General features: G+C 44.3%; 2 protein-coding genes across 2 annotated transcripts; one reads left to right on the top strand and one right to left on the bottom strand.

The window, feature by feature from the left end:
- Positions 1 to 1227: 1227 nt before the first annotated feature.
- Positions 1228 to 2442, top strand: C1QTNF4 (C1q and TNF related 4). Its single transcript, XM_044436972.1, has one exon. The coding sequence runs from the start codon at positions 1228 to 1230 to the stop codon at positions 2347 to 2349; it is 1122 nt and encodes a 373-aa protein (XP_044292907.1). The 3' UTR covers positions 2350 to 2442.
- Positions 2443 to 5389: 2947 nt separating this feature from the next.
- On the bottom strand, positions 5390 to 15677 carry FAM180B (family with sequence similarity 180 member B). Its single transcript, XM_044436493.1, has 3 exons — positions 14964 to 15677; positions 9491 to 9555; positions 5390 to 7035 (listed from the first exon to the last, which is right to left on the bottom strand). The coding sequence occupies exons 1-3, from the start codon at positions 15088 to 15090 to the stop codon at positions 6583 to 6585; spliced, it is 645 nt and encodes a 214-aa protein (XP_044292428.1). The 5' UTR covers positions 15091 to 15677; the 3' UTR covers positions 5390 to 6582.
- Positions 15678 to 20737: the final 5060 nt, after the last annotated feature.

Below are 20737 nucleotides of genomic sequence, written 5' to 3'. Positions count from 1 at the left end.
GGCTCTGCTTCAGCCTTACCAAGGGGAAAATCAGAACAAAGAATCCATGCCTCCATGCCCAAAGCCTTGGTCTGGTGACCTAATTACATTTAATCCTGACAGAGTTTCCAGATTCATTGGCCTAAGGGGACAAATCATCTTGGATCAGCAGCATGTACTCTATAAAACAAAAACCACCCTCTCTCACACACACACTTAAGAAAACTTAGGGTGCAGTCATGTGACCTTCCAGGATTATCTGGAAAGTCACAGGCTTATTTGGAATCCAATATCCTACAGTCTGCCCCACCTCACTTTACCTGGAAAACCAAAAAATGTCCATCTAGACAGAACATATAGCATAAGGCGCAGTGGCAGCAGAAACTGCTGCCACCACACCTGATGCCACGCATAGGATGTATGCTGCCTGTGGAGGCTTACATGCACTGAGGGCAGGAGACACAGGATTGTGCCCTAAAGATGCAATCCTGCACATGTTTTAGACAGAAAAATGCTGTATTGCCTGTGGCGTGCCAGGAATTGCAGGCACTTTTTCTGTCTAAACATGCCTAGATTGAGACCTAAATTGCTGTAAAACTGAAAGGAGGGAGGAAAAGAGAAATCTCAGTGATATATTTAGATGGAAGAAAACAAAGAAGGGTTAACAAGAACATTAAATAATTACAATATAAAATAGATTTGGCTACTATAGCAACACAGAACACTTGGTTACAAAAGCAATTTCCATGAGGGCTTGACTGCAGGCAGGTATTCAGTGGTCGGAACTACACCTGACTCTGAAAGCCTCTGCTGCCTCCTCATTCCTGATACTGTTTGGGGCCCAGTTTGTACTCTGGGTGAAAGCAGTTGTGGTACCGACTCACCTTTCTGCACTACACTTTCCCACATCATTTGTCATTTCTAGTCTGTGGAGTCATTTCCAGTTCACGTCTATCAGGACTTTAAAACCAATGCCTGTTGGTCCACAGTAGCACAGCAAGTTCATAGAAGGTTACATTACACCTATCAAGTAATCCCTACATTCAGGGCTGGATTTCCAAAGGTGGGATTTCTGGATGCTCTGGGAGTTACAGGGGCAGAACTACCTGTCTCTTTTGAAAAAAGACCAGGTTTAGAGTTTGACACAAGGTAGCCTTTTCCCATAATTACAACCCTGAGTCTTCCCTCAACTTGGAAGGTGATCTTAAAATGCTTCAACCAAACTGTCCATTCTTTTTTCTTTTAGATATGATGACTCAACTGAAGGTTCCGCTTTTGCTCGGCTTCCTCTGCCACATAGCCTGTTTCCCCGTGTATGGCTTTCCTGCTGAGTCTGGAACGGAGTTCAGGTCGGCTTTCTCGGTTGCTAGAACCAGCAGCATGGAAGGAAGCACTGAAATGGTGATCACATTTGACAAAGTCTACGTGAACATTGGGGGTGACTTTGACCCCAAAGCTGGGTTGTTTCGATGTCGTATCCCCGGAGCCTATTACTTCTCCTTCACAGTTGGAAAATACCCCAAGAAAAACTTATCAGTCATGCTGATGAGAAACAAGAATGAGGTTCAAGCAATTGTATATGATGAACACCACCGTAAAGAGCGGAAGGTAGCCAGCCAGAGTGCCATGTTACAGTTGGACTATGGAGACACGGTCTGGCTACGCTTACATGGGGATCCCAAGTATGCGCTCTACAGCAATGTGGGTCCCTATACAACTTTCAATGGATACCTCATCTATCCAGACACATCCAGCTATTTTCAAAATACCGTTGGCTCCCAGGATCTAGGAGAACCTTCAGGGCCTCCTCCTCCTCGTGTGATTCAGCAACTTTCCATCAACCAGAACGAAGTCTCTGAGAGACACCTGCTTTCTGACCAACCAAGCAGATCACAGGATCCTCGCTCAGCATTTTCTGCTGCCCGTTCTGAAAGCCTCCTGGGGACAGATGAGAAGCAAACCCAGCACGAACCAATCACATTTGACACAGAGTTTGTAAACATTGGAAAAGATTTCAATGTCTCAAGTGGCATCTTCACATGTCGTGTCCCAGGTGCCTACTATTTTTCTTTCACCATTGGCAAGATGCCTTTCAAGACCATGTCTGTGAAACTGATGAAGAACCACAATGAAGTCCAAGCGATGATCTATGATGACAACCATTCCAAGAGGCGTGAGATGCAAAGCCAGAGCATTATGCTGCCTCTGCAGTCTGGCGATACCGTCTGGCTGTACAGCCACCAGCATGATGGCTATGGTGCCTATAGCAACCATGGCAAGTACATCACCTTCACTGGGTTCCTTGTCTATCCTGAGGCTAAGCCCAAACCACCCTCAGATGCCAACAAGTCTCCAGGGTCAAGGCTCTAAGCACAAATACAGAAAGAGCCTTAGAGGAGTCGAGATGCAGCAGACTCTGGTGCAAGTCCTGGACAGAGGTCATCCTTTACATGACAGTGTTAAGAGCATGCCATCATATGTCCAGTGCATTCCTTTCGCTGCACGCTTGTGTTCAACCTACAGAACCATTATTATTCTTCCCATTCATCCATAGAACGACCTTTGTGGGGTATGTGTGTTTCGTTCATTGTTGCTGTTCCATGTAAGCATAAAGCATGAGATAGTTTGGGGGAGTAGAAGCAATGGAATGAGATGTGAATAAAGGAATTGTGTCAGGAATGGAGCGTGGGGAAGGCTGCCCTCTCTACAAAGCACTTGGGAGTTGACAAGATCCTTTGCAAATGCAAACAAAAATTCCGAGAGAGGGGAAAATTGTAATGGAACACAAAATTCAATAAAGCCTGAGACAAAAGGTACTGGGTTTGCTTGTATGTTTGATGTGGTGGTATTCAATCTGTCTCACCCATTAGTTCAAGATAAAGGGTCATATTTGTTCTAGAACTATCAGTGATAAAAGAATGTTCAGCTGTTTGATCATCTGCATTTTAATCCATTAAAAAGCACTAATTTTATTTAAATAAATGTACGTGTTGTTAGTATCTCAGGATAAATAATGAAGGAAGTGTAAGTTAATAAACAAAAGCTGTCTACCATTAAGGGTCAAAAGGAACTATCTTTAATTTTCCCATGTTACCTACTTTGCTAAGGACTTCTCTGTGTGAGTCTTTTATTGTGTGCTCATAATCCCTCACTCATGGAAGTTTCACAATGTTGACATATTTCAGGGCCTCTCCCACATTTTCCAGGTATTTTCAGTTTTTCAGAGCACAAAAAGTCTGGTACAGTGGTACCTCGGCTCACAGACACCTCAGTTAACAACCAAATTGGGTCACGAACAGAAATTTCAGAAAAAAGTTGACTCAGGTCAAGAGCTCTGCATTAGGTGACGATCGCGAACGTGCCCATCTTCCCTGCGCAAGCGTGGTCATGCTTGGGGGGGGGGTGGCCACAATCGTGCTGTGGGGGGGGGGGGGAGATGGTTGCAATCGCAGTCACGCTCATGCAGGGAAGACGGGCATGATCACAGCCATCTCCCCCCCCCTCCCTGAGCACACCTGTGATCATGCCCGTCTCCCCTGCACGAGCGCGCTCGCGATCACAGCCATCTCCCCCTTGGGCATGAGCGCGGCCATCTCTGCCCCCCGCCCCCCGCACAATTGCTATCACACAATTGTGCTTTGGACTCTCCCTCCAAACAATAACCTCCCCCCCCCCACCTAGGTTAGTGTCCTCTACTGTACTTTGTTACTTTGCTCTTCTTCATTACTTTGTTTCAATTTTTTTGATTAAAAAATATTTACAAAATGGATTAACCTTATTTACATTGAACCTTATGGGGAAATTTGACTTGGCTCGTGACCAATTCAGGTAGCGACCAGAGTTGTGGAACGGATTAAGTTCATGAGCCGAGGTACCACTGTATCTCCTAAATACCACGATTATTCACTTGTGTATTTTCAAGCCTAGTATATTTTCATAATTCCACACTATACCACAATACCATCTTGTGCTGTGTACTATAAGTGCGTTTAGAAGGACAGAGAGGAAAACTGCCAGGAAAAAACAAAAAAACAAAAAACTCCCATGAAGGACACTGTGATCCTCCCATGAAAATAACGGAAGCAACAGCCTCGAGAAAGCAGGAGGCTACCTGCCTCACTTAGAGAAGCCCTAACTTAACTCACCAAAGTAAAATCATTCTGAAAAAACAATTAAATCTCTCTCTCTCTCTCTCTCTCTCTCTCTCTCTCTCTCTCTCTCTCTCTCTCTGTGTGTGTGTGTGTGTGTGTGTGTGTGTGTGTGTGTGTGTGGTTCACATGATAGTCTCTTGGTAGTAGCAGTCTTCAGCAGTGAGGTTATGTGCTTCCAAAGGAATAATAGACTTTGGAGGTGAATATATACTTTCTATAATTAATAGAATCATAGACTACTAGGGTTGGAAGTGGCCAGAGGGCCATCAGTTCCAACCCCCTGCTCAGTGCAGGACTCCAAGTTAAACTATCCCTCTCACATGGCTCTCCAGTTGTAGCCTGAATGCATCTAGTGTGGAAGGACCCACAAGCTCCCTAGGAAAGTGGTTCCATTGTTGTACTGTTCTGACAGTCAGAAAGTTCTCCCTGATGTTCAGCCAGAACCTGGCTTCCTGTGACTTGAACCTGTTACTCTGTGTCCTGCACTCCGAGATACCAGGAAGAGAGCTAAATCCACCTCTGTGTGACAACCTTTCAAGTACTCAAAGAGTGCTATCATAGCATCCCTCAGTCTCAAGCCTACACAAGCCCAGTTATTTCAGTCTCTTCCCACAGGGTTTTGTTTCCAGTCCCCTGATCATACTTGTTGCCTTCCTCTGAACCCTTTCCACCTTGCCTGCATCTTTCTTAAGCTGCAGTGCCCAGCCCTGGACGCGATACTCCAGATGAGGCCTGTGCTGAGTAGAGGGGAACTAGTACTTCACATGATATGGAAGTGATACTTCTATTAATGCAAACTAAAATACAGTTTGCTCTTTTTGCAGCTACATAGAATTATAGAATAGTAGAGTTGGAAAGGGCCAGAGGCCCACTGGGTCCAGCACCCTGCTCGGTACAGGACTCCAAGTTGAACTATTCCTCTCAGATGGCTCTCCAGTTGCATCTTGAATGCCTCTAGTGTGGGAGAGCCCATACCCTCCTGGGGTAATTGGTTCCATTGTTCTACTGCTCTAACAGTCAGGAAACCTTTCCTGATGTCTAGCCGGAATCTGGCTTTCTGTAACTTGTGCCTGTTATTCCGTGTCCTGCACTCTGCCCACCACTTCATTCCATTCCACTACTGGGCAGTCCTATTGTGGTTGCCTGTAGTAATTGAAAAGGACAGACCTTGTCAGGTTCCTCTACAGTGTATATATTTCTGCTGCCAGCATCCAGTGTTGTCCAGTGCTTAGATGATGGGACTGCTATGTCCGACACCCTTCCATTAATCAGCATATTTTATTCAACCCAAAGTTGCATTGTCTTGGTAAGAACTTGGATATTTTAGCACAGACATCTCTTAAAATTCAGTTCCGTGTGAAAACAAGCAATGAATGATTTAGTTAAAAGGTAAGAGTCATATGAAGGCATTTCTTGGTTCAGATTATACACATGTTTACATATTCATGTTTTAAAATAGCTATCAAAGATTATAGCAGGTTTCTGGCTAAACATATGCAACAGCCTAGCCTCATGTATTTATGAGCTACATCAGCTAATTCCATGCAGACGTCCAATCTAAAGGCACCTTCTTAATGATACATTCCAAGCTGAGGTCCCACAAGGGACTGATACCACACACAGTTATGATGCCCACAGCTCAGTTCTTATCACACAAAGCATTTCCTGCTCCTGCATGCTGCCAAGCAAGCTGCCGTGCATATGAGATCGGTTAAAGCAGTGGGGAGAGGAGAACACATTTTAAACAGGCTAACCCCTGCCCCTTCCTTCAAATTTCTAGGGTGATAAACATAGCGGAGCTCATCCTTGTGTGATGAAGTGGAGTTTCCAGTATATTTGCAACATGTCTGCCTATTACAGGAAGAAACACTGACCTGGAAAGAATCCCAGTGGATCTTTCAATCTAGCCTCTTTTCTGAACATCCTATACTTACTATAAGAACGGTTCACCAATGCAATGATTGTTTACCTAGCAGGAAGCTTTCACAAAAATGATGGACAAGTGCTAGTTAAGGCATCTTTGGCACTTGACCAGCGTTTTCTCAAAAGCTTCCTGCTAACATGGATCTACTTCTTTGTAATTTTCACTACATGTCAAACCACCATGTCTTCTCCAGCACCAGCTGCTGAGTAGGGCCAGCAGCATGTAGCACCATTTTAATCTGAACCACAATCCTAGTGTTCCAACGAGAAAAGTAAAATACTACCCGGGCTGCATATCCTATAGCGAAAGCAGTGACAGAATTCCTAGAGGTTTACCAATGAGCTAACTAGTAGTCATATAAACCCAAAAAGTATAGCTAAGAGGTTCCTAAAACACTCGTTTTCTTTAACAGGAAACAGGAAAGGTGGCATTTCTGGGCACATTCCTAGGTAATACTACAGACATTCAGAAAAGGACTTTTGCATACAAAACTGCATATCACGGAGTCGTAGGGCCAAGATCTGTCCTCTATGCATGTCTTTGGGTCGTGACTAGGCTGGATCGATACAACTTCTTCAGTGCACTGATATAGACAGGTATTTCCTGCCAGGGCCTGGAGGCTAGAAGCTGAATGGAATCCATAGATTCCTTGGGACAGAATTGTTTGCAGAGTTCATGGGTTATTTCAATGACCAACTGAGAGAAAAGGTTGATCCAGAGGTTTTTTTCTAGACCTTGGATGGAGCGAACCTGATAAGCACAGTAAACAGTGGTGAAGATGAGCTGCTCAAATTCCTTTGCAGTCAGAGGAGTGTCTGACTGAGAGAGATAGTCCAGGTGCTCTTCAATTCCTGTTGGATTCTTGGGAATCTCATGCTGAAGGATCCAGAGTAACCGCTTTGCAGGACGCAGGGAGGCCAACTCCTCATCCTGAATCTTGATTGTCTCATTGGCCATAATTTCAATCCCTCCCCAAAGTAACTGAAAAATAATGATTAGAAACATGAATGTCAGTTCATTTTCCCCCTCTTCAGGCTTCATATTTTGGGATGAAAATTAAATTTTATGCAGGGTAGATCAGCTAGTGACCAAGAGCATAGAAACTGACTTCAGCTGTAGCATGTAGCTTGAATCACCTAGATTGTGTTAGACTGTTTCTAGAACCATGTGAAATTTTATTTTTAAAAAGCATACATAAAACTCTTTGGACGCTCCTGTTCGTAGCACTCTACAATCTAGTTAAGGTTAATGGGAATAAGAAAATCCCCTTTGGACCAGAGGTTGGACTAAATAAACATTAGTTGCATTCTAACCCTGTGATTCTGTGACTGCCACCGATCCACCCTCATCCCAACCTGGTCTGCAGGTATGTTACTCATTGTTACACACACTTTGGACCTCTAGGCTTTCCACTGTGTCAGTTGTCAACCTATGCTTGACAACTGAACTATAGATAGAGCAATGGGTCAAAGTGATAATGTTGCTGCATGTGAGACAGGATTTACCCCTTTGTATAATTATTTAATGCTACATCCTTCTGCTCTTGGAAAGATTGTGTTCCTGTATTTCCATTTCCAGCTTTCAAACAGAGAGCTCTGGTATGGGCTACATTAAACTCAGGAGCAGGAGCAGGGACTGGTGTAGCTGGTGACACCCAGCAAGGGCACACTTCCAAAATTCCTGTAAAGTTATTCCTCATTTTCCCCATTGCATCTGCTTGCTCACCTTGGCTTTGCTCTGATCCAGACAATGGTGGTGGTGTACCAGAGGAGCAGTAGATGCCACTGCCTCCTGGCACTCTCTGCCTTACGAGCACACATAGAACCAGTGAATCAGAGAAGAACACAATTGGAAGGGGGCAGGGGGCCATGTGGTGACAACCGCAAGAAAGAGGAGCAAAGGCAGCCGCTGATGGCAATGCCGGTGAGCAGGCAGACCCGCTGAGGAGAGGGGTCCAAGGAGGGCGCCTTGCCAAAGGACCCTTCGAAACCGGGAGCCGGGACTGGGTAAACTCATGAGCATTCAGTGAAGACTGCACCTCCTTAAAACAGCTGGTGGGCATAGACCCAAAAATGGATGGTGGCCAAATATCAAGACAGAATGGTTCCGCTCAGCCTCGCTTAGTTTGAGAGAGAGAGTCAGACACACGGGGTGTGTGCTTGTATGAGTGAACAGTGATTTGAGGATTAGACTGGCACCCACTCAGCCCTGCAGAGCGCCGGGTGTCTTTGAGCCAGTCACTCACTCCCAGCCTACGCCGCCTCCCAGGTTTGCTGTGAGGATTAAATGAAGAGGAGAAGGACTGTGTAAGCTGCACTGGGTCTCTTGCAGGAAAAAAGAGGGGGCGATACATACATACATACAATTTATTGAACTTCTGTAACTCCCAGTAGCCAAAGCTTTACAGCAATCCATTAAAATACAATATAATACAATTATATTATATTATAAATAAAATAAGCTGAGTTTGGGCAAGCTTTCCTGGCTGGTTTATGAAACCAATAATGACCTTCTGGGCAGGGTATAAATATACTTAATAAGTACGATTTTAATCTTTATTTAAAAGAGTAATAGAAAGTCCAGTTCTGAAGGATGAAATACTGGAGCCAAACTAGTACGCAGTAAACAGTAATTTTTATCGTAGTAGCCCAGTAATGAATGTGTTCACTTTCAGTCATTGAACCCCCATGATTTGCCTGCTGTTCAGATCCTTTCCTTTTCTAAAGCAGGGCCAGCTATTTCAGTCTAATAGGCAAAACAGCCAAAGGGTGCCATCTTGTGGACCATTCTTTAGAGGAAATGAAGGCAGAGTGTCTCTGGTGTTCCATTTATCCTATCAGAAACTTCCGTGTCTGAGTGGAAGTAAAGGTGAATGGTGGGCAGGGGAATCTGTAGGTCTAAACATCTGGAGGGCCACAGTTCCTATCATCCCTTTGCATTGGCTCATCTGGCTAGGGCTGATGGGCATTATAGGCCATTGGAGAGCCTCAAGTTGCCCAGCCCTTCCAGAGAATACTTGGCATATTTGCCTCAAGCCTGCAGGGACCTTCCACTGCTGCCCCACCAGGATACTTGGCAATCATCTTCACATTTAGCTCAGTGCCTTTCCAGGGACCCACGTGGCTGAATGAGGAGGGTCCTCAAACACAGCAGAGCGGATCTATCTTAGTTTAAAGTGAGTAAAGAGCCAAGCCCATTCCCCAGCCATAAGACCATTGCATCTGGAGTCTACAATTACCTGATGACACCTCTTTGTCCTCCTGCCCCCCACAAAATCACTCATAGGGGCAGCTGCACATCAGAGGTTGGAACTGCCATGGTACAGGTAGCATGGATTGGACGGACAGCTGGGCCTCTGCACAGGGCAACTCTACGCCAAAGGGCTCTATTGGGTTCCCCGAGTCATTTCTGGTGTTATTGCTTTGTCTTAAATTACCTCTAATAGGATGTCTGCATTCTCCCTCTTGTTCACATCTGCAAGATCACCGAAATGTTGCTCATCTGCAAAACATTAATGGAAAATAACAACAACCCTAATCAGCTACCAAGTTTTTATAAGCAATATTTGTTTCACCCATTGCCTTTCACATACATCGCTGTGTCTATTTTATTGTTTGAGGGCTTTCTAGACACTGACATGGGGTGAAAATCACAGTTACAGCACTTTCACTGTAACATTTTAAGCAATGGTGCAATCCATTAAGATTGCACAGACCAAAGGAACAATACTTTTCCTTGTTTACTTGCAATGAGGTATAATTCTTTTTCAGTTTACAAGAGGTGAGCGTCCTGCCAAGGACAGTTCATTTTGGAGGGCATTCATTCAGGGGGTCATCACAAATCAGAGACCACTTGATGGCCCGTCACAGCAAAATCCTTTCTGTAGGCATTCTGTCTTCCTCAGCTCCCTAAGTAGAAAGCAGAAACTGACAGAACTGAGCAAATGAGTCAGGACTTCACACAAGAACGAACGTCTCTTTCTGCTGGCAGCCTCATTAGCCAATGCTCCAATACGACCGTCAGCAGCACCCTCCATAGGCAGACCAAGGCCTGTTTCAGTGTGTGGGAGCTACAGGCAAGATGGTTTTGGGCCTGACCTTCTCTGAGAACTCAAGGAAACCCTTAGCCGAGATTCACACAGGCACAGATACAGCTACCAGGGCTTACTGCAGTGACTGCAGAAAGTATCTGGAAGTTTGCTGAAAGGGAAGCAGTGTGTTTTATGGTCCAGCAGTTGCCCAGATTCACGCTCTTGCATGTTGTTTCCACTGTCTGTGTTCAATTCTATCAACAGCTTCTTCGGTCTTTTATTTTTATTATATGGAAATTCTTCTTTAGCCAGTTCAGTGGTTAATATTCTTGCTCTGTGTTTGTATGTCTTTGTTACAACCCACAAGCTAAAACAATTCAGTTGCATGAGTATAGACATAGCTACTTAGAAGATATCTAGGTTTTGCCAGCTTCTTGTATAATTGTTCCCAATTTTGCCACCATAAATGGAGTGGCATCTTCCTGTTTCTTATTTCCTTGTTACTTTTATATCCTGCTATTTCCTCTAAGGAAGCTAAAGCAGCAAACATGATCCTCCTCTTTCCTGTTTTATCCTCACAACATCCCTGTAAGGTTGGTTAGTCTAAAGACCAGTGATTGGCCCAAAGGTACCCAGTAATTTTTGTGGCCAGGTGGGGATTTGAACACAAGTTTCCCCAGGCATAGCGCAGCAATCTAAGCACTCGACCACACTGGCACCGTCCAAAATATTCCATGTCATCACATTCAGAAACAAGGATCCAGCATGGCTCCTTGGGAGATCAAATGCAGATAGCAGCCCATGCAAATATACTGGCTACTGATGGAGTCAAAGAGCAAGTGGGAGCTCCTGATCCAAGTTTTTCCATTTCTGGTACAGAGCTTGAAATGAAAATTCAGGATACTTAATTCACAGCTGAGAGTGCAAGTTATGCTTGGTGGGGAAAAGGACTTTTTGAACAAAGCTTTAGATCTGCCAGGTGCCTGTAATAAATATTCTGCAACAGTTCTGATTGTAAACAGCTTGCAGAGTTCCATTCCAAAGTAATTCTCCCCAATGAAGCAAAGTAAAGCTCACAGGAGTTGCTTTGAGAATTAAGAGAGTGCACATTTTTGCTCAGGGAAGCCTGTGCCTCCACCCAGGTTGCAGGCTCTTTGATCAATACCAGATGTCTGAGATTCCGGATTAAGCTTATTTTGGGCCTGCATTTATTTTTCCTTAATACATAGTCCAGCGTGACTTGTGGGACCAAAAAAGTATGATATAAATATTCTAATAAAGTAAGGTAAAATGAAAACATCTCATGCTTTACTAGGCTTGTCCACACAACTTTCAAACACCTTTTTGAAAAATGGATCTGCAAACAGCAGGCACTGCAAGGTATTTCATTGCATTTAACAGCTGAATGGCAGATGAAAATGGATTTCAAAATTTCTTGCACTGTGACCCTTGTAGAGGAGCAAGAGCCCCACATTCATACAGGAACTGGCAAAACTGTACCTACTTCCAAATATTTATCTCATAAACTCTGTCATATTGCCACCATCCATTCACAATCATTCTTCTGAGAGACTGATCTCAAGCCAACTGCAGGTAAAATTTAGTTAAACCTCTACACATTTTTTACAGATGCATAAATACACCCTGTGGAACTCTATGACAAGGCTTCAAGGTGGCTAGGTGGAGGGGATGCAGTGGATGTGATTTACCTGGATTTCAGCAAGGCCCTTGGCAAAGTGCTGCATGATAGCCTGGTTGAGAAATGGAGGAGTTTTGGGATAGACTGATGCACTGTCTAATGGATCTGGGCATGGTTGACAAACCGAAAGCAGAGGGTAACTATTAGTTGGGAATCACTGGGATGGTGGTCGGTGATGAGTGAAGCAGTGGCCAGAAGGGTGAACACTGCCCTAGGATGGGGATAAGGGGAGAAAAGCAGTGACAACTGAGTTTTGGTGGGAAAGGACATCCTTTTACTACTCTATTTTAAACTGAGCTGGAGAACTGTCAGTTCAGTGATTTTACAATGTTAATTAGGTGTATCCAGTCCTTCCACAACAGTGCAAACAAATACATAGTACGCTGGTCTATATTTAAAGGTGCAGAACAAAAGTTTAATACAGACTTCTTTACAGATCCTTTCAAGCCACATTCCTGTTAAGTGTGAGAATATAATTTTTAACTTCATCCATGAGCTTTTAAAAAGTAAGTTTATGGCAAAAACAGTCATTAGATGATGGTCACATGGAAAATGGGATTAATCTCAAGCCATTTCAGTTTTTAAATATGTATAGCATATATATTTAAGTAATTTGATTAATTTACTCAATTTCTGTGCTGCCCAACAGCTGAAGCACTGATTATAGATTTTATAATATTAAACTACGTTTTTAAAAACTTGGATCTATGCTAAAATTGTAGTTCTTGTTTTAAAACATTTATATACACATGTGCACATGTCATGCAGCACTATCTTATAAACGTTTTCTCATTCCACTGTGACTTCTTATGCATGTGATGGCAGTCTTAGCTGGAAATCCCTTAATTTAGTCTTCCCCACGCCTGTGCACACCAGATGTTTTGGAGACAATCCTCAGCAACTGGCCATGCTGACTGGGACTGATGGGCATTGAAGCCCAAAACACCTGGAGGGCACCAGGTTGGTGAAAGGTGCTTTAACTAGAGAACTCGTCATGTTTTAAATGACAAGTGACGAAATCTGAAATAGGAAAGCTTGACCAAACAGAGTTGTTGCTTCTGTAATGGCCAGCCTTCCCTTGAGACTGAGGCTCCTGACCCAAGCCTCTGGTGCTTTAAACTTTACAGAAACAGATATCCAGAGAGACAGACCTGGAGGGATTCCAGGCAGAAGGTGTAAGCACATTGTGCAAAAGAAAGATAATTTGATTCGATGACTAATATTTTTAGCAGGTGGTGAGCTGTGGAATACAGTCTTGAACTGATAAGGTTTCTATCATGGGAAAGAGATATTATTCCATTGGCCCTGCAGCAGGGACTGGAAAGCACCACGCTTTCATGGCTGCGTCTCTTGCTCTGCAAAATATGGCATTCTTTGGTTTTCTCTCACAGGGTCAAGCTGGATAGCTGCTCAGTATGTTACTTCAAGCACCACAGGTTTCTTTCTTTTTAATTGTCAGTAACCAGCACAGGAGGATTTTCATCAGGACCTGGGGGGGGGGGTTAGCCCTGCCCTCCCTGCTGTAAGCCTGATAAACATCTGTAGCAATTGGGGAAGAGACAGTTAACTTTCCCCACTGCCGCCTTTCAAAAGTCCCCTCCTCCCCTTCCAGTAGGACTAGCCCCAGAAGGCAAGCACCTCCTGGCACTCATGGAAACTTCCTTCTGTGTGGGTGCAGGGGATTTTGGCCAGGATTAACCTCCTGGGGCTGGCAAAGGTGTCCCCTGCAGCTGAGCACAGTGATTACTGTGATTACTCTGGTTCCCTGACAGTTCTAAAAATGCTGTTTTGGGGACTGGAAAATGGATGCAAATTTAATGGCAGGCAAGCAAATTTAGGGGAAATCTATAAAAAAAGAATGTTCAGAGAACAGCAGCTCTAACTGCTCCAACGAAGTACGACTTCTTTACTAGTGCCCAATATTCCACTCTCCCCATTCGGATTTGGTCCGAAAGACCAAGGAAAAGTGTGGGTGCGTGGAGGATAAATTATAAGCAAGCACAAATTGACACACTGTAGAATATCATTACTGATCGCAAAGCACGTCAGTTCAGGCGTCAGTCTTGGCTTCCAGTTTCCTGGCTTTTGGAAGTTTGGTCCAACATGAGCTAGCTTTAATCTGGTCTTTTAAACTAGCAGGGTTTTTGAAAATTGAAATCTCTCTCCCTCACACACAGTTGCACAGGGGGAGAGAAGGAGAGTGGGAGAAAGAGAGCGAGAGAAAGAGAGACAGACTAGCCCTCAGAAATTATTAAGTCCAAAACTATGCAGCCACTGTTAATAGAGCAGGAATGGAATGGGGAGCAAACCCATTAGAAGTAGTGCATGGAAACAAAACATACTGTTTCCAAAATACATATCTCGTGAGGCATCTGCTCTTGACAGATTTCTCAGATCTACCAGCTTCGTATTAAGACTACTGGAAAATTCCCAGATGATGCTAACAAACCATTAATTCTAGGAGAGGAAAAAGTTGTGCTGAAGCGTCCTGCACAAGTAGATGTTTATGCTGAATGTTAAACAAGATAAGCCACTGTCACCAATGGGTTCTCCAAGAAAGCACACAAAAAAGCCACTTGCAGCTCCTGGTATGCATGTGCGTGCGTGTGTGCATTTAAAAATAGGCAATGGCAAAAATTAACCTCCTTTTCCTAGAGTTGTTATTTTTCCTCTGTGTCATTTACAGCTGTGCAAGAGGCAGAAAAGCCAGAGGCGTTAATTCTCCTAATACTAAAACTCCATGTTGGGAAAAACTTCTTCTGTTAAACTTGGTCATGAAAATGGGAAAAGCATAGATCCTCCATTATGAAAGCAAAAAGGGTGCCTTTGCAAAATGCGGATTTCGTCCCCTTCCTTGCTTCTGTTAACATTGGTGGGGTCCGTTTGGCACAAGTCTATAGTATCTTAAACTCTGCATATATGGGAAAATGTTAGTAAATGCAGCATCTCTGCCAATGGTCACTTGCCAAACCTTTCTCATCTCAGCTGTGACTGATTGCACAGCAACCCCTTCTTAGGGTTTACCCCGTATCTTTAGTCTGGAATGAAACTCCCTTTAGGCACAAAATATTTGTAGATTTACAGCCAGCCTCTCTTGCTGAACAACTACACGAACAATGACAGGAATGCCTTGGCTATGTACTGCAAAGCTCCCTTTCCCAGCACAGGCGGGCATCCTACCTGTCTGTCCCCAGGATCCTGTAAACAGACTGAGAGCCAGAGCTGCCCACAGACAGGTTCCCAAGCTCAGCTGGAAAATCGGGGCCATGCCTGGGAGCAGCCGTATCCCTTCTGCGGATAAACACATGGGGTGAAACTGATGTTGTTTACTTCAGCCTCTTTCCCTCCTCTCCTTTCAGTCCCAGAAGTCAGTGCTGGAAGAGTTTCCTCCCTCCAATTCCATCCCTGGAAAGGGCTTGCAGTTGAATTTCCAATTCCTAAAAGGTAGTTTTCATCTTTTTTTCCAAAAATAAAAAAGAAGAAGAAGAGGAAGAAAAAGAAGAACTTGAAGCCTTCAGCTCAGAAACTCAAAGAATTTTGCCAATGCAAGTCCAGTTTATTTCCTCTTGGAGCACTAGGCTGTTCCTTATTCTGTTCTTGGCACACCCTTGTAAGCCTCTCTGTTGTTTCTTTGTCTTCTCCCCCAAAAGGCTGCTAGCTTCGTTGCTCTTTAAAAGGAAGAAACATGCTTCTAAAAGCCAGGGAGTAAAAATATGTATGGACATAAACTGGGCCTCCTTTAAAGGACAATTGATGCCATCTGAAGACAATGGAGCAGACAACTGCTAGTTTGGCTTCGCTTCAGTCCTGCAACAGAAAGCTTTCCAGCATTGGAATGGAAGAGCAACTCTTACATGCCGGAGGAGGGTGGAGTTGGCAGATCTCTGCAGGCACCGCATAACTAGGGAAAAGAAAGGTCACTTCTCTAGGGCTTCTGCATCAGTCTAAAGGGGGAGGCTTTGGATAGACCTTTTGAACCACCCCCCACCCCAACGCTTTCCATTAGCCAATTCTCTCTGCACTGGGCAACCACTGCTAAGGTGTTGATATACTGCTGCCAAACCTATTATGATTGCAAACCCCCTTCATTCCCCAAATTTGGCTTCAAGTGACTTTTTTTAAAGCATCTAAAATTATCTCCAGCTTGAATAATAAAATGATTGGCTAGTTGCTGTCTGCTGGTAAAAGAGGACAGTGTCCTTTGCCCAGAATGGAAATATCTAAGCGACAGTTGTATTCAACATTTCCAAAATATAGTATCCAGCATTTTTCCTTTTCTGATTTCCAGCAGTCCTAATGCAGCTGCAGGTTCAACAATCAAACAGCCTGTAGAGCTTAATTTGACTATCTGGAAACCTCTTCTGGCACCCTATTTCATTATGGGACTCTGCACACATATATACTCTGACTGTAGCATTGGGTCAGATATTTCTCCCTTCCTCCACCCAAATCCTGATTTTTCATATTTTTCCCTGAAAAGGAGAACTGGGAATCTCAAAACCTTGCACCATCCTTGTGATCTTTTGATTAATTGCATAAAGAGATCACACTAATATGGATTCAACATTGTTATAATCAGAGGGAGCATCCATAGGAATTTTCTATGTCATTCCCCCTACTGTCCCTTAATTTCTTGCAAAAGAGGTTAATGGGAGAATCATGGTCTATGATTCTGTGGAATGGAGACTTGATATGTGACTTTGCCCACTCTGAGAAAAACAATGTTTCGGGAATAACACAGGCACCTATCATTTTTCTTCTCTTTGCCAGCATAAAAAGCCAGGCACTTGGGCTTCTATGGTAATTCAGAAAGTCAAGTCCATATCAGTACAGAAATTGAACTGCCTTTCTTTGTATTTTAAAAATTTGGCAAGAATATTTTCTGGAAGAATGCATCTGGTAGAGTGCGCCTCTTTCTCATTGTAGCTAAGGATGTTCTCTTCACTCCCTCTCGTTCATTTACACATAAGCATGTATTTGCAAACACCTACAAAAACAATCACATACTGCAGCCCAACAGTACCATTACCCACTCTACCTTTTCACCAGCTTAAGGAGTCATTTTCAGTACTGAAGCCTTTAGCCTGAATTCTTTCCCCTTTTTCACTATTAAAAGCAGTAATAGAGGTGAAGCAATGAACTGCTCACATTTAACAGTGAACTGACCCAAGATTTACCTCAACTTGGCATGTGCTATTTTTGATCTCAAGCTAAATTTGACTTGTTGTCAGACCACGCCAGTTTGCCACTGAATTGTGGCAATAAACAGCCTTTTTCTTCTCTGGCACCCTGCAGAATTAGCAACACCCTGCGGATATGGCCTCCGGGCCCCTGAATTTGCTTACCTCTACTTTAAACCTACATAACCTTCTGAAAACCAAGTGCCTAGGGCTTGTGTTTGCACTTAAATCCAGTCTAAGAATTCATGCTTGTCTGAAAAAAGGAAGCAACTTTATTATAATGAAGTAGGATTCAGAAAGTGAATGCAGCTTCTTTAGAGAAGATTATGGACTCTTTCAGTCATTCATCAGAGTAAGTAGGGAATGCACATCAAAGTCAAAGGTGCATATTCACTGTAAAGAAAATAGCAAATGCTCCATATGAATTGCAAAAAAGGAAAATATTTGGGAAGAGTCTCCCAACCCACTTCCTCAGAGACAAAGCTTCCAGCATTCTGTGACTGATTATCTCCACATATGGCCAATTCAAGTTGCTCAGGCCTCTTCACTGAGCTTTGGCATAGCCTCCGTTGAGACTTAGGAATCCCACAAACTGCTACAGTTTTCTGAATAATGATTATTAATGATGGCAAAACGTAAGCATCTGGATTCCAGACATTGCCCTGGGCTCAGACCCTGGAGAAAGGAATCTATTGCTGGAAGGGCTCTGCAGTTACCTGATCATGTTCCCTTCTCTTTCCTCATACATAAAACTAAATACTAATCAAAGTGAACATGTCTCACTTCTGCATAGCATTCAGCCTGGGTGCTATCTTTTTTTTAGCAATAGAAGTGCAACTAGAACACCTGTTTCACAAGCCATACTGCTCCACTTTTAAGAAGCAGTCTTCTTTATATCCCACACCCACTGAGTAATAAAGCCATACGTTTGTGGGCACATTTGCTGCATATGGCACAAATTTCATGTGAACAGATGGATGCAGGGGGAGGATGTTGGGAATGTATCAACTTGGTGGTCCACTGCATTTCTCACAAGCACACAAACAGTGATGGGCAAGAGGGGCTATCCCGGCCAGTATTCCACCTGCAACAGTGGTTGATTCTGCTTCAAGACACACACACAAACCCATCACCCAATTCTCTGAAACAATGCACAGGTCAAAGGTGAAACTGGAAATCCTGTTGCTGTTGTTTTTAAATCAGCTCCTAGAACGACAGCTCTTGACACTGTGCAGAGTGCTCCATAATTCAAGGCCGGGGCTCTTAATATGTGAGAAGCAAGACCTGTGCACTGGTGCCCACAGCTGCTGCTGCGGCTGAGGCAGGGTGCTTGGCCAGCATCGGGGCCTTGGCCAGGGCCTTGAACAAGGAGGCATCACCAAAGAGCTGGAGCCAGGCTGTGGTCACACTGAGACACCAGAGGAACTAGTGCTCCCAGTCTGAGCCATGGTGCCTGTTCCGGCACACTGGGCACCCTGGCTCAGACTGGGCACCCTGGAGGGATTGTCTAGAGCAGAGGTCAGCAACCCGCTGCTCCAGAGCCACATGTGGCTCTTTCATCCCTCTGCTGCGGCTCTGTGGCTCAAAATATGCGTCACAACCACCAGTGTGTGACACCCGCCGGCACGCGATTTATTAAGCTTTTCGACCTCCGGTAGGCCAACCATGGATAAATCCAAGAAAAGAAAAGTTTCAGAAGAAAACAGAACGTTTAATGGTATGTGGGCAGATTCATTTGCTTTCACTGCTGACGAGACTGGTTTACCAGTATGCTTAATATGTTTTTGTTGCATGCAGAAATAAAAATTTGCTTTCTCTGTAGCAGTTCATTGATTTCATAAATGCGACACACTAGTTTTTTTATACATAGCATAAAGGTAAAAAACGATATATGCGGTGTTATCTTCATTTTAGATGTCAAAAGCGTTGTGGCTCCCAGTGTTTTCTTTTCTGTGGGAAATGGATGGCTCTTTGACTGTTCAAGGCTGCCGACCCCTGGTCTAGAGGGATTGCTGCAAAGAAGCTGCATCCATCGGTGATCCTGCCACAGCTGCTGATTGCGGTTGAAGCTCCTTGTCTGCCTGGAACCCTTAGCCTGGTGTCAGGATGTAAGGACCCCACTCCACTGGCCAGGACCTGAAAATCTCACTGTGCCCGTTTCTGGGAGTACAAGAGACCAGTTGATAGAACTCTAGTTCCCACTCCATCCTTTTCATAGTCCTAAGAAAATAAAGGTAGGAGACGGCTTTATCCTCCATTATTTTGTGCATGCACACTTAAACAGCAGCAAAATAGAGCAGTTCAGGCAGAGACGAGAGAGGCAGATTTTATCCTTTCAGTGGTTCGTCACAAGACAAGAAGTGTGCCATTAAAGTAACTGTATTTTAAGTATATCACTTTCTAGTTGAGAGTCGGCTGTGCCATCCAAAAACTACAGTGATGTTCTATTGCCCTGCACAAAGCATCTAGTTCAGGAGTGTGTATAATAGTGATGCTCTCTATAACTACTCTTTGCTTTATTAACAATGCATTTAAATTGCAAGCATACCCTGTTTATCCTTTACAGTAATATTTCATTAATAAATGTATAAAACCACATTTTAAAATTTTCATTGCCTATTTCCATTGAGCTGGAATCAATTACCATATTTTACATATAACTCCAAAAGATAAAAAGGTAAAGGTTTCCCCTTGACGTTAAGTCCAGTCATGCCTGACTCTAGGGGACGGTGCTCATCTCTGTTTCCTAGCCGAGGGAGCCAGCGTTTGTCCGCAGACAGTCTCCATGGTCATGTGGCCGGCATGACTAAACACCGAAGTGCACGGAACTGTTAGCTTCCCACCAAAGTGGTACCTTTTTATCTACTTGCATTTGCATGCTTTCAAACTGCAAGGTTGGCAGGAGACGGGACGGAGCAACAGGAACTCACCCAGTTGTGCAGACTCGAACCGGCAACCTTTAGATCAACCAGCCCAGCAGCACAGCAGTTTAAACCACTGTGCCACCTGCATCCCCTTACATATAACTCAGAATAGTGCAAATTCAAATAATGTAGCCACTGCATAGGAATCGTTATCCACACTAATCAAGACCTACATGCATTGCTTACCCTAGCAAGTGGGCCACGCCATCCAGAGCTGGTTGTTCTAGCCTCCTGAGTGGTCAGCTGTTGCCCTCCACAGCGTGGCTGCTGCCTGACAGCCATCTCAGAGAGAGGATGCTTCAAGCACCCTCATATGGCCACTCCCAAGATGGCCACCTCATGCTCATTCAATGGAATGCTTCCCCGTCTTGCTTGCCCAGCTAGAGACATGTGCTTATGCAAGCTATCAAGCAAGCACAACTGGCTAGGGAATATTATTTAAGATACCCAAACCACCTATGAGGCTCAATGTTTGCAAACAGTTAATAGTCTACCTCTCGTTTTCCACTAATCCAGGTGAGGTAGTGGCTGTGCTGAACCGGTGCTTGGCCGAGGTAAGGGAATGGATGAGGGCCAACAAACTGAAACTCAACCCAGACAAGACGGAGGTCCTGTTGGTTGGCGGATCGGGCTTCAGAGAGGGTGGATTTGACCTGGTCCTGAATGGTGCAACACTCCCTCTTAGGGACAAGGTCCGCAGCTTGGGAGTACTCCTCGACCCGGAGCTTTCTTTGGAAGCTCAGGTGACAGCAGTGGCGAGGAGCACCTTCCTTCAGCTTTGGCTGATTAATCAGCTGCGCCCCTACCTGGAGTACGACTGCCTGGCGACGGTGACACACGCGCTGGTGAC

This window comes from Varanus komodoensis, unplaced genomic scaffold (genome assembly GCF_004798865.1).
Source record: "Varanus komodoensis strain SLA01 unplaced genomic scaffold, ASM479886v1 scaffold3, whole genome shotgun sequence".
Classification (NCBI taxonomy): Eukaryota; Metazoa; Chordata; class Lepidosauria; order Squamata; family Varanidae; genus Varanus; species Varanus komodoensis.
This window is presented reverse-complemented; position numbering and strand designations above follow the sequence as displayed.